Source organism: Sinocyclocheilus rhinocerous, unplaced genomic scaffold, assembly GCF_001515625.1.
Source record: "Sinocyclocheilus rhinocerous isolate Xijiao unplaced genomic scaffold, SAMN03320098_v1.1 scaffold382, whole genome shotgun sequence".
NCBI classification, from domain to species: domain Eukaryota; kingdom Metazoa; phylum Chordata; class Actinopteri; order Cypriniformes; family Cyprinidae; genus Sinocyclocheilus; species Sinocyclocheilus rhinocerous.
The window spans coordinates 1,405,664-1,420,763 of NW_015642829.1; the positions used below are offsets into that span (position 1 = coordinate 1,405,664).

The window sequence follows — 15,100 nt, forward strand, 5'->3', positions numbered from 1 at the left end:
GCTTAAGACAATGCAATGGTGGTAGGCATGAAATCACAGATGAAAATGACACTCATATCATCCTCAGTGTATAATATGTCAGACATGGGGACGTGATTCAACTCAAACAGGAAGGAACTCAAAAACGAACAATGTTCACAATCTTCCCGAATGAAAAACACAATGATAGGCACATTAAAATGAAACATGTACACTTCCTCTCCTGATAACATCAAGTGCAAGCACTTTCTCTACCTGGAGGCATTTGATGCGAGCGGTTAGAGCTGGGATGTTACTGCAGGACTTGCTGCACGTGGCATTGATGTAGCACTTGATGGCATCCTGCGGCTGGTTGCAGGACTCGTAGAGTGTGCCCAGGTCCATCCAGGCGGCCGCATGGCTGTGGTCCAGTTGCACTGCACAAATATATGCCTGCAGTGCATCCATCGGCTGGTTCTGCTGCTGATACAACACACTGGAAACACAAGCACAGCAGAGAGGACTGGTAAACAAGGCAAAGCTAAACAAACAGATGGTTCCTAACTAGCTGCCACAGGATAACGCATCAAGCAACAATTCATATCTTCCATATAAGATTTTGTCACGACAAGCCACAAATGACAACAATGGTGTAGAAACGTTTGTGCTGTTTGCTTGGTTTCTATTTTGATGTGCAATACACAAACATTTCAAAACATTTCAGCATTTAGTAACAACTATATACAAATGTACCATTTTTTTATTTTCTGATTAGCTTTGCTGACATTTCGGGAGGTTCCTTGTGGTCCAATATGGTAAAAGGGTTTCGGAAACCTATCGGCGATAGGACAAAGTTGTGTTTGTACATGGTCGCTTTAAGTGTTAGGATGGTGAGAAGAAGTTGATTACAGAGCTCTGAGGTGAACGCTTTAGCTTAAATGTCTTGAGCATTTCTGTCTCTCCCCTGAGAGCAATATAAACCAAGCCTGAGGCAACATCAGCCCCAAATGACCCCATTTACACCCAGCTACCAAAAAAACATGCAAACAACATGTGCCTCACTTTAATGTGCAAGAAATGCACATAAATAATAAATGGCAGCAGCTTAACATGATAAACAACAATCATTAAGAGCTTACCCAATTGAGCACCATGTATCTGCACTGGCCTCAGACTTATCAATAGACTGTCGGTAAGATATGAAGGCATCTTGGACCTTCCCAATACTTGAGTAGCACCTGCATGACAAGCAAAAACACCTCAAATCTGGCACATGAGTGGTAGAGCTTAAATTTAAGAATTATATTTATGTTTATGCATTTGACAAGACACTTTCAGCAAATTACACTGGATTCAAGATATACATTTAATCAGTTCATGCATCGTTTGAAAAGTTTGAGCTACACAAACTAAAAAGAGTCTCAGTTTTATTAAACAACTTGGCAGGACTACTTTAGGACACAAGCCAAAATGTTTGGATAAATCTATTCAATATATAACTTCAATATTGTAATTTCAAACCATGCATTGTTACAAAAAAAATTATAATAAAAAAAAACAAAAACAATGTAATGTATGTGGAAGTGGAATTTAATTTAATTCGGGTACATTTTTGCTTACCTGCCCAAGAAGTACCAAGACTGTCCCGAATTGGGGTCTGCTTCTAGGGACTTCTGCAGACACTGAATAGCATAGCTGTTCTTGTTGGCTTTATCTCCCAACTGTTCGACCGTGTGATGCATCCAGCCTGAGGGAGCGATGGGAAACATGAGGATTAAATAAGAAATTGCATTCTTAACAAAACAACTAGAACACTCTCTCCCCCAACACAAAGCCACAGTGTGCACTATGGAGGCTGTTACACTGGTACTCATAAAGGGAGCAAATGGTTTGTTCTTGCTGTCTTCAGGGTAGGGTGGGGAGATGAGGTAGAGTAGGATCGGGGGGGGGGGTTCTACTACCACCAGCAGCTTCAAAAGGTCCCAGCAGAGATGGCTCTGTCCAAACAGCCCCTCTCCTCTCCATTCCCAGCCAGCCAGAGGTTGTTAAGGAGAACGAGACGCTGTGCAGACAAAGAATTTCCCCCATGTGGCCTGGCTTCTCCTAGACACTGATCCCAGCCGAGCTCTTAACACCTGTGGCAAACGCCTGCACCCGGGACACGTTACTACAGCAACCAGACCACTGCCGACAATTGCAGGAGCAACGTGGCAATGGTTATATGGCAGTAGGTTTTTTTTTTGCTTTCTTTTGGGACTAGCAACAGAAAGAAGCTCGGTGTGAGGATTCACAACTCACAATTGTGCCAATTATTTAAATAATTTCATGATTTATTGATGCCTTTAACCCAAAGTACCTTGCAGACCGCTTCATCCTGGAGTGCTTTGCTCATTGGTGCCACTTTCCAGTTTATGGATTGCTCTTAGCTCAGATTTCTAACCACACCATGGTATCCCAAAAGCAATCTGCACATTCATTATTAGCTATTGCATCTGGCAAAATTGCACACCCTCAAGAACTGGAGCATATCTTAGAAAACCTGGACTGTACATTTGGGGATGCTGTTATTGAGAACACCACTAGCAGCACTTGGGGAGATGGCATGATGCAATACATTAGTGAGGACTGTCTGAACTCTAAATGAATGACTTATGATGAACAATTACCTAACCTGTAAAAATTATTCAAAAACCTAAATGAAATATTCTCTCTTTAAAGAATTTACAATGTATTTCAAAATACACCTCATTACAAATCTGTGGAATTTGTAGCTGCAGAATTCCACAAACAGCTGTGCAGAATTCCAAAAATGTAAATGCCAGTTAAAATTAACATCCACTCCCTCTGGTATGCTATTTTTCCCCCCAACAAGACAGTAATATTTACCATATTTTGCCACATATATTCCTTATTACCACAATCGGATCCAGATCTTGTATGCAAAATCTGTGCAGAAAGTGTGACTAATCAAGATTAAAATCACACAGCAAACAATCATCTACATAAGAAGCCCAGGTTCCCATACATTTTGACCAATGAATTTTCATAACTTTTTCCAGCTGGTTGTGATCACTGGATGGATTTTTAAGATCATTTTATGAACACTGCAATTTACACAGTAATTTACAGTTGATGAAATATTTAATAGCTGAGTATAACTAGAAAAATATTTGATGACAGAAATCAGGACTTTTCCATGACTTATTTTATTAACTTCCATGACTCTTCCAGGCATACAATTCACAAATTCTGATATTTCCAGGTTTTCCATGACTGTGGGAAGCTGGAAGCAAGTAAAACACACTCACCTAATTGTTGGAGCGTAGTTGCCTTCACCTGCACAGGGAGATTCTCTGTTTGTAACAGACTCTCGTAAGCTTCCTTAGCGATGCGGTATTTCTTCTGCAGACAGACAGAGAAGGGGAGAGATGTTTTAACAGACAAAAGGGTCAGCGCTTTTTTACGGCCCCTCAGGGTGGACACAAAGGGCCTCATCAAACTGACCACAATGTATGGTCTCCGGAAGAGAGGAAACACACTGGACACTGACCAGGCCAGACACAGGGACGCAGGAGGAGACAGACAAACACACAAACAGACACAGGGGGGAGGGTCAGTCCAGACCAGACTAGACTTAACAAGTCAGACAAACAGAGGCATGCTCTGTATCAGTGTAACTTGAGAAGCACTCTCAGAATAAGTGTTTGTTTTTCTTAGTGACCTTGACACAGATCTTTGCTGGGGCTGATGGCTGACCACCATAAATGACCAACCTGAGCAGCACAACTCCAAACACACATGGTCTAACAACTTAAAAGCAATCTCATCTGTGTGTGGTGGACAATAAAATCAACCTATTGTAAAACTTAGGCTTTGGCTGGCTGGTTAGTGCAGTCATCATTGCTTACAGCAAAGTTTTGATAGAAACAAAGAGTATGTAAATTTGTTAATACAATTGCATTACATTTTCATTTAAGGCTAGGTGGATAAGAACTATGCTAGTTGAACAGAAAGGACTGACTGAGTGACAAGAGACTAACTAAAGGCAAGCTGAAGCAAAAGCAGGAGGGCAGGGTGGGGATCAGTTCGTTGAACACACACAATGTCAAGGTGGCGCCCTAGAAACAAATCCATCAATCAAGAGTGTATGTTTGGGCAGGAGCAGTAAACTGTGAGCAAAAGAAAACCCCTGGACCAACAACACTGCCCTGTAACCTCTAGAACCTGCACCTTTACAAGCAGTCATTTACAATGCCAACAGAACACAACAGTAGGGTCCCGACAGTGTAAAATGCAATTCCATATGAAGTACTAGTGAAATCACAAGATTCACTAAACAGACAAGCTGATGGTAGCATGAAAATAGTGATGGCAAGTAGTAGTGCCGTTTTTGCAGGGAATTGGATGTTTTGAAAGTAATGTTGGGTAGTGTTTTCTGAAACAAACAACTAATAACGTCTAATTTTATTAAATTTTCAATGCTTTGCGGCATGCATTTTCAATTCTTTTAATGCTAAAAACGGTCAAATATGAAGATCTCATTGGGAATTCCTAAAATGTTTCTAAAATTGGGAAAAAGTGTTCATTTAACCCCTTAACTGTCACTCACATTTTTGAACAGACGTGAAAGTGCACGATCCAAACTTACATTGTTATAATTCATGAACGAAAAAATTTTGTAACATGATATTGATGTACCATTTTCATGGTAATGCAATGTTTGATTTTAAAATGGGTTTCAAAGGATGAATTTTGAGATTTAAAGTTTTCAATTGATATATAATTTCTGATGATTTCTAAAGTGAGATGGAGAAAAAGGCAACAAAGAAGACTTTTGACAAAGGTCAGAACTCCTGTTATGATGTAGATTTTTGAGGTGCACTCTTGTCATAAATTAATCTATTACTTTTCCTACATAATTTTGAACAAAAACATTGGTAAAACATCTATTTAGGAGTCTTAGACCTTTCCAACGATATATAGTTTGCCATGATTAGATTAGGATTTAATTGTAATATAGTGAAGTAAACTTAGGCGTCCCACAGAGGGCACGGGTGACAGTTAAAGGGTTAAATGAATGCATATAGGGGATAGTTCAGCCAAAATGACTTAACCCTCATGTTGTTCCAAACCTGCAGGAGTTTTTCTTCTGTTGAACACAAAAGAATATGAAGATTGTTGGTAACCAAACAGTTGCTGGAAGCCATTGACTTCCATAGTAAGCAAAAAAAATACTATGGAACTCAATGGCTACCAGTTTAGTTACTATTCTTCAAAATATCTTTTGTGTTCAACAAAAGAAAGAAATTCATACAGGTTTGGAAAAACATGAGGGTGAGTAAATGACAATTTTTATTTTGGGGGAAATATCCCTTTAATAAATTAAAAATAACTATTTAAATGCTAAAACACACACAGAAAATCATATTTACATGTTTCTTTTTCCACCTCCTCAATATGTACTCAATACAATACTTAACATATGGTTCTTGAAACCTCTGGAATCACGTAACAAATCATGTTTAAGTTAATATATCAATACACAATTTCTGCTAATAAAAGTTTGAATGTAAATAATAAGTAAATTTTTTTCTTTCAGATTTGTCATCTAAATGTTTGACATCGCAGATTCAACATCCTTTGCCTATCCCACATAGCCTTATCTTCATTTGCTTCAAATTAAACAGGGTATCTATGATGACTAAAGTCTATGGATTGGAATTTACTTCAGGAAACAAGGTCTCTGTAAAAGCAAACAGTCACTGTTGCCATCTACCATACAGAACCAATAGAGCATTATACCCCAAAACATGAGTATCAACGAAACACTGTGTATTCTGATAAAATGTGACAAAAAAGGGGAACACTCACCTGAATTTCATATACATGAGCGATGTGGAACTGAACTGAAGGGACAAAAAGAAGAACTGATCAATACCGGAAATCCTTTTCAAATGGAAACAATGCATTTAAATCTGATATCAGGCCAAAATTAAACCAGCGTTCTTGGTCTTCACTGTTTCAGCTTATGGGTGTACAGACACCAGGAAGGAAGAATATTAGCTTGCCCTTGGTGCAATTCAAGCATGTCATTACTGCCCGTATGCAAGGCAACACACGGCAGAATCCAGTCATGCAGTTTCCTTGGCAACTGGTGTCTCACGCAGGATGGAAATGGTAAGAGAAAAAAATCTAATTGAGGAAATATTCCTTTTTCCCATAAAAACCTCTCAATGAGACACCACACTTCGCTGCTAAAAAAAACCTCATGCATAATGTGACAATGCATTTTCCTAATAAAAAGATATGTAATAAAAATGAACACGCATTGGAGGGTACTTACTTTCAGCTTTGGACAAAGTGCAGGGTGTGGAGTCAATCAATGCCAGCTGAAAATGCTGCAAGACAAGGTAAAGTTTGATTAGACTGGATACAGTTAGTAACGCTTATAGAAAGCAGGTATTGTCTAAATTGTCATTCTGAAATCCTATTGTTAGATATGCCTAAATTATTTTGGCATCAAACAATCATACCAACATAATGATCCATCCAAAGAAACTAGCTACAGTGAAAGCACAGTTTCTTCTCTAACCAATGCTGTTATATGTCCAAAAATAGATTTGTTGCCTCTAATAATATGGAACGAGCCATATGGGACTAATAACACAAACCTCCATTGTTACAACGTCATCAAAAACAGATTCAACTAAATTCAACTAAATCATAATAAAATGTAATTATGAAATGGAGACTTTCAGGAAATTCAGGAAATCCATCGATCACTGTTTTCATAAAAACCTCAACCACAATTTCATCCATCATACTAACTCATGACTCCACATCTGTTGAGACAATGATCACTGGCCATTTGGATGTTGGCCATAGACTTATGAACTCCAGCTGTATTAAATAACTGCAATTTTTAACCATTCAGAAAATGCCCAAGTGCTACGCATTCACCAGCAGCCAAGGTTCTAATCATTTATATGAGTGAATCTCATGAAACCTGTGATATTTCTGCAGGCTATGAAATAATGTTATGCAATAATGACCAAAACAATCATGTAGGTATTATTCCTTTTTATGATCCAATCAAATCCCATTGTCCACTCTTCAAACATTTAAACTCAGAAAGACAAAATAAGTAAAACAGCCAAAAACAGAGCAATTTTTGCTTCATTCATTCATTCATTCATTCATTCACTCACTCACACTCTCTCTCTCTCTCTCTCTCTCTCTCTCTCTATATATATATATATATATATACACACACACAAAAATAAAAATAATCTAGTGGGGGAAAAAAAAATAGGGAATTTAAAAAAAAGCTATTAAGGATGTCAACACAAAAGCAAAAAAAATCAGATGCATTACAGTAATGAGAATTGGAAAAACTGGTCTTTAATTGGCATTGATATATAGGTCTACACATATATAGTTACTAAATGATTTTGACTCAAGAGACGAAACACAGCAAGGTCATGAGGATGTGATCCTGCAGTCAGAGACAGCTAGTGTTGTACATTATGCTGTGCACGGGGCACAGAAACACCCTCTGTGAGCAGCAGGATCATCACAACAGTAATCACAAACCTTTTAACAACCCCAGACTTGAAGACTCACCAGCTGCTCAGGTTACCAAGAAACCAGCCCAAAATCAAAGCCTCTGCCCTTCATTAAATAAAGCACTGAACCTGTCCCAGCATAGAGGTACCTAGAGAAAACCCATCCACCTGCATAGCAACAACTAAGGAACATGGCCATGCATTACAATGTCCTGATGTCCAGCGTACAGACCTCAAAGACAGATCACAAAAGGACTGATACTTCCAACAGTCCACATTTATAGCTTGCCTGTCCAATAAAATAGAATCACTGGAGTCAAATTAACAGACAATAACCAAAATAGACACCAAATTCACATATTTCTGAATAATGGAAATCTAAAATGGTGTGTAACCAAGAGTTAATTTAGCCATGAACTAGCATTGAAAGTCAAACATTTAACAATCTAAGCACTTACATGCCAACGAGTCATCACAACCATCTGTCAAAAACATACAAACACACATCTATCTGCTTCATACAGACATCCTCCAACAAACAAAAACACGGATTACTGACCACAGAAAGCCCTTTGTGCTGAGCTGATCTCCACTGAACAACTGCTTCCTACATGCTCGCTCGCTCTCTATGGCAAGTAGATAATGCTGCAGGATTACCAGTGCGTCTCTCTCTCTAATACTGATTACTATTCAAGAGAAAGCAGCGGCAGCAGCTGAGAGATGACATGCTGCTCTCTCCTTCTCTCTCTCTCACTCCATACCTCCAGGCATTTTTCATCTCACAAACACACACACACACAGAGTACGCCTGCCGTAAGCTTTCGCTCTCTGCAGGAAATTGGGATGGAAGGACAGGAGAGAATAGGGGAAAAAACGATGAGTAAAGCAGGAGGCAGGCTATTCAGTGCATCATATCAGCAGGCATTACAACAGTTCTAATAATGGAACCAACACACTTTCAGGAAGTGTTCTCCATAAAAAAAAAAAAGTAAGATGAAGCGCAATAGAAAGCAACACAGCTGCATTTTGAGCCAATTTTAACTCTACACAGCATCTTTACACAGTTTATGCAAAATAGCAGCGACTCACGCCAAAGTGGCCTATACTAGACTGACAATTTTTTTTTTTAAATATATACGTCTAGACCAGGGGTAGGCAAGTTCGGTCCTAGAGAGCCGCAGTCCTGCAGAGTTCAGCTCCAACCCTAATCAAACACACCTGAACAAGCTAATCAATGTCTTCAGGATTACTAAGGCTATAGGCAGGTGAGTTTTGTTTTCAAAATCATCACAATTAAAAGAACCAAAGACTTAAACTACTTCAGTGTGTGTGCATTGAATTTATTTAATACACGAGTTTCACAATTTGAGTTGAATTACTGAAATAAATGAACTTTTCCACGACATTCTAATTTATTGAGATGCACCTGTACACATTCACAGATACACAATTGTTAAAAAAATTGGGGTCAGTAAGTTTTTGAAAGAAATTATCAGTTTTATCTAGTAAAGGATGTATTCAATTGATCAAAAGTGACAGTAAAAACATTTATAAAGTTACAAAAGACTTCTATTTTTTTTTTTTAAATGCTGGTTTTTTTTAAACTTTTTTTCACAATTTCCATAAAAATAAATAAAAATCAACCCCAAACATTTGAACAGTAGCTTACATCACAGTTTAACCAAAGTATGGGTCTGATGTGAACAGCTCCTAACAGGCCCCTTTAAGGCCAGTCAGTAGATTCAAGCAGCCATCTTGATAATGTCCCTGTGCATTTAATTTATATATGGATAATGGACATACAAGAACAGCTCCTATCAACTAGAATGGTGAAAGACAGAAATCTCAAAATATATATTTTTAATCTGGTCTAGTCAGTCAATGCGCATACTTGGTCTGAGTGAATCAAATACTATAACTTTAAATTCGTAACTATAAATTCTTACAGCAGCCATATAGTGCGTTATAAATGCTTTTCATTAATATTTCTACATCAGATTGGTCGCGTTTCCATTATGCTGTAGCTGCAGTAACAATTTCTGTCATGAGAATTGAATAAGGTCCGTATGCAACACAACTAGTGATAAACAAATATAGAAATTTGAGCTTATGATTGTATTTATGCTATGGATGATCAACATTATTATTTATGGTCAAAAATGTATGGCTAACATACAGGGTATGCTTTTATAATAAGTAAATATAATAATAAGCTTAATATCATCTGGTACTAATTAATATTGAAACATACAAAAAAAAAAAAAAAAACAACAACAGGTTTAACACATATCTCTAAATGCAACTATGATTGAGCAAAGAATAAAAATCCCACAAATGACTATGACTATGCATAAATATAATTTTGATGTTAGATTCAAATGCACGTCACAATCCTGAACTGAGATCAAACTTCTAAATGCAGATGGCGGAGTATAAATGTATCAGTTTAAATGACAATGCGATGTCAGAAGGGATGACACTGCAATAAACAAAGCATAGCGTTTTTGCAACACATTTACAACAGATACATTGTTTTAAAACGTAGGAGCAATGGCAAGATCACATCCTATTGTCTCCTATGGTAGACACTAGGGATGTTCATTTTAACCGGTTAACCGCTAACCGACAGTGAAGAATTTTGACCGATTAATACAATCAGTTTAAAAAGTCATTTATTTATTTATTTTGTAATTTATCAAAATATTTAAAAAGGTTTGCTGCATGGTTGAAATACGCTACACATATAAAAAAATTCGTTTTTTTTTAGAGGGAAAAAAAAACATAACGTCTAAGTTGCATTTTATTATTTCATTCAGAAATAGGTCTAATGCCAACACGAAATGTTTACAAACATTATAATAAACACTGTAAACATAGCTAGGCTATTTTAGTTCCCCTCACTCCACAACAAAGCCTTTCAATTAAGAGTATTTAGAAAAGAACAACAATAAAAAAATATAAGAAGCTATAAACGACAAGCCAAAACAAATTCATTTAAGCTAAAACTAAACTGAAACCAACGTTGCGTCTCTCATTCGACAAAATCTAATGTTTCCGTATTCGCAATGTATTTGAATGCCAAAATATTATTTATTATGTAGCCTACTTCACTCGCGTTCCAATATCCACGTAAAACAAAATGGTCTGCATAACATCATTCACGGCGGTACGGTGATAACGCTTAACGGCACAGATTTTACTACATATTTAAACTGAGCAGTTTAAATGTTATATATGTTTTTTCCATATGTTGGACTGACTGTATTTTATTATGATAATGAGCAGGCTGCATTGTCAAGGTAGCAATGCTTAACTGTGTGTGTGCATGTGGCGCCGGCGCAATCATTTAAATTTTTTCCTTTTAACAGTGGAAGCAACTACTCCTTTTAGTCAAAGATAATCGGAATTGTAAAAGGTTTGCCTTTATTTGTGTACATTCACAAAAAACAAATCTTTGTGCTTTTGTAAAATAAGCCTAAAAAAAAATAGGATGCTGCTTTCTGCCATCTGGTTTCCTTTCACGCAGAACAAAAATGAACTGAAACTCTGCATACTAGGCTACTTGTTGCACAGTTTTTCTTTCATTTTCTTAATTTATAATATCGGTTAACGAGCGTCGGTTGTCGGTTAGGAAAAATAACCAAAATGAACATCCCTACTAGTAGACACTTACCAGAGGGTTATGTTCGAGGAGTGCAGGGTTGTATGGGAGAGAGTCACAGAATGCAGGGAGAGTAAAGACAGCACTGCTGCCTGCCCTCAGAGCTGCGGCTTTGTTCCCGTAAGTAGGACACACAGGGAGCCGGTGAACATTCAACTGGCTGCCAACCAACCCCTGCCACTCCTTCCCCAAAGCAGAGGGAGGACGTGCTGCACGTGCAGTTCTCGCGACTTATTAGCACTCACTCATTTGCTCTGGCTCACAATACCCTGAAGACTAAAGGATGGTTGAGAATGTCGAATGCACTGCATTCACACACATTCAGACACTGCAGTTTAATTTAAGAACCACCCACTTATGAAGAGACTGTCAGATTGATGAGTAAAACAACCATTCACAGCCTATTTTATGTAATGTATACAGCTATGTATCCGACTGAGGATCTGATGCCATAAACCTCATGAACTTGAAAAATCAGTAAGCACATCGGTGCCCTTAAGACCAGTGAGTGGGATCAAGAAGAGATGAGGAGAGGTTAGGAACAAGGGAAACATTTTCGAAAAGGAGGAAGAAGTCAATAAGTTCAAAAATCAAATCCTCGGCACAGAGGTCATCTTTCCTTTAGCCCAGATGGCTACTCGGCATGCACACACTCACACTAGAAAAGCATGTAGAGATGCAAAAAAATAAATAAAAATATTCACACTCTCCCCTGCCCTCGATGGCCTGAATAAAAAGGAATGAGATTCATAAAAAGACAATAAAGTTGATCCAAAAAGCACTCAAAAACACACACTCGAAAAGCAATAAAATATAAGTAAAAAGACCAGTGTATTTACTGATAAGACTGTAAAGCTCAACAAAATCACTATATATACACATACATATATATATATATATATATATATATATATATACAGAACAAAAATATAAATACAAACACATTGTTCACAAATCTGTCTAAATCTGTGTTAGTGAGCACTTCTCCTTTGCCGAGATAATCCATCCACCTCACAGGTGTGGCATATCAAGATGCTGATTAGACAGCATGATTATTGCACAGGTGTGCCTTAGGCTAGCCACAAGAAAAGGCCACTCTAAAATGTGCAGTTTTAATACACAGCACAATGCCACAGATGTCGCAAGTTTTGAAGGAGCGTGCAATTGGCATGCTGACTGCAGGAATGTCCACCAGAGCTGTTGCCCGTGAATTGAATGTTCATTTCTCTACCATAAGCCGTCTCCAAAGGCGTTTCAGAGAATTTGGCAGTACATCCAACCGGCCTCACAACCGCAGACCACGTGTAACCACACCAGCCCAGGACCTCCACATCCAGCATCTTCACCTCCAAGATCGTCTGAGACCAGCCACCCGGACAGCTGCTGCAACAATCGGTTTGCATAACCAAAGAATTTCTGCACAAACTGTCAGAAACCGTCTCAGGAAAGCTCGTCCTCATCGGGGTCTCGACCTGACTGCAGTTCGTCGTCGTAACTGACTTGAGTGGGCAAATGCTCACATTCGATGGCGTCTGGCACTTTGGAGAGGTGTTCTCTTCACGGATGAATCCCGGTTTTCACTGTACAGGGCAGATGGCAGACAGCGTGTATGGCGTCGTGTGGGTGAGTGGTTTGCTGATGTCAACGTTGTGGATCGAGTGGCCCATGGTGGCGGTGGGGTTATGGTATGGGCAGGCGTATGTTATGGACAACGAACACAGGTGCATTTTATTGATGGCGTTTTGAATGCACAGAGATACCGTGACGATATCCTGAGGCCCATTGTTGTGCCATTCATCCATGACCATCACCTCATGTTGCAGCATGATAATGCACGGCCCTATGTTGCAAGGATCTGTACACAATTCCTGGAGGCTGAAAACATCCCAGTTCTTGCATGGCCAGCATACTCACCGGACATGTCACCGATTGAGCATGTTTGGGATGCTCTGGATCGTCGTATACGACAGCGTGTTCCAGTTCCTGCCAATATCCAGCAACTTCGCACAGCCATTGAAGAGGAGTGGACCAACATTGCACAGGCCACAGTCAACAACCTGATCAACTCTATGCGAAGGAGATGTGTTGCACTGCGTGAGGCAAATGGGGGTCACACAAGATACTGACTGGTTTTCGGATCTCCCCGGACCCCCCCAATACAGTAAAACTGCACATTTTAGAGTGGCCTTTTATTGTGGCCAGCCACACACACACAGTCATGTGAAAAAGAAATAACACCCTGTTGAATTCCATGGTTTTCCATATCAGGACATAAAAAAAATCATCTGGTCCTTAACCTCAGATGAATAAAAACACATGACGTATCACACCGGGTCACTATTTATTTAGCAAAAATAAACCCAATATGGATAAGCGTTCCAGCCGTTCTGTTGTAGTGACTTTCATTGTATGAACAAAAAATACTGAGGTGTTTCTCAAATGATCTTCTTTTATGTTCTATAGGTTTATGTTAGGCCGTTATAGCCTAAACGTTTATGTGTATAAAATGTTATGTTTAATCAAATAAAATATTTCTAAAGCTACTTTTTGTAATGTCTACTTCATGCTTTTCTTATTTAACACAATAGTGGCTTTAAAGGGGACATCGGATGCCCATTTTCCACAAGTTGGTATGCTTCTTTAGGGTCTTCATGAAATGTCTAACAAATTCCTCAATGGTCATGTAAAACAACACTCTTTCTACCTTGTCAAAAACAGCTCTGTTCACAGCGACCCATTTCGGTGCATGTGTCGTTAAATGATAATGAGCAATTCTTAATTCGATTTTTCTTAATGTTTTAAAAAGCGCATTTTAAATTGCAAATCGTAAAAAAACACTCTGATGGGTCAAGCCATCAGAACCGAACCAAACCAAAAACCATGGTTAAAAAAAAAACCACGGTATGCATTGATCTGTGGGTTTACTGTATTGTTGCATCCCTAGTAGATAGCTCCAACAGTAGAGTTTGGGACTTGCAATGCCAAGGTCAATGGTTTGATTCCCAGGGAATGCATGAATTCAAAAAATCTAAAGCTAAATGCAATGCTAGTCATATGCCAAATGCATAAATGCTTAAATGTAATGAAGAGAGGGAGACAGAGCTGTTAAAAGACATACCTTGAGGCTTGACTCGTAGTCTGTGTTGACTTTAAACATCAGGCCAAGCCGCAGATGGATCTCCTTGGTTCTTGAGAAACTAGGGTCAATGTAAAGCACCTCCTGAAATGCCTTAATCGCCCTGTGGAAGACAAGAAACAGCAAAAGAAATCTCAAGGAAGGGACAAACTCATTTATGTATACAATGTGACTAATAATTAATGATTAACTTATAATTAACAATCAAAAAAATCTCTGAAATTAAAATGTGAAGTATGATTTGAAGCAACAAATAGCAAAACTGCCTGGAGCATGAGCTTCAAAAGGAAAAGCTAGCAGCAGAAGCATCATTGCAATGGAAATACTAGTGAAACACTCAAGCTTCATGGTCGACCCTGTTGTAAGCCATCTACCTCTATTACATATGTATATATGACATTCAGATTTATAACAGACAGAGTAAACACACACACAATCTCCACCTCTGACAGAGATTGCAACACGTGGTCGGCTCACAGCAGTGGGTTTTGCTTGCTTATACAATGTTCGCTCAGAAAAACAGAGGGTGTTTTTGCTGAGCCACGGCCCACTGAACTCAATGGCCCCAATCCCCCTCCTCTTCCCTTCCCTCCAAACAGTCTTTTCTGCTCTCTCTGCAGAGCACTGAAGTGTGTGAGAGCTCTGCATAACAGAACGCAAAGATTTATCATAATTTTTTCATTCCCTGTAAATCACATAACTCTCACAAGAGCCAAAGCTATATGACAGGCAAATAAATATGCAAGAGTTCATTAGATCAATCAGCATGATGACTGGCAT

The 15,100-nt window shown here is 38.6% G+C and overlaps 1 protein-coding gene across 1 annotated transcript in view; it reads right to left on the reverse strand.

The window, feature by feature from the left end:
• LOC107756727 (lysine-specific demethylase 6A-like) overlaps nucleotides 1-15,100 on the reverse strand; it is a 51,355-nt gene that overhangs the window by 22,911 nt on the left and 13,344 nt on the right. The window contains exons 6-12 of the mRNA XM_016573938.1: nucleotides 14,303-14,423; nucleotides 6,302-6,356; nucleotides 5,830-5,864; nucleotides 3,267-3,360; nucleotides 1,579-1,705; nucleotides 1,098-1,196; nucleotides 235-454 (exon numbers count right to left, since the gene is read on the reverse strand). Coding sequence (XP_016429424.1) covers nucleotides 235-454; nucleotides 1,098-1,196; nucleotides 1,579-1,705; nucleotides 3,267-3,360; nucleotides 5,830-5,864; nucleotides 6,302-6,356; nucleotides 14,303-14,423 — 751 coding nt within the window. The remainder of the gene's footprint in view (nucleotides 1-234; nucleotides 455-1,097; nucleotides 1,197-1,578; nucleotides 1,706-3,266; nucleotides 3,361-5,829; nucleotides 5,865-6,301; nucleotides 6,357-14,302; nucleotides 14,424-15,100) is intronic.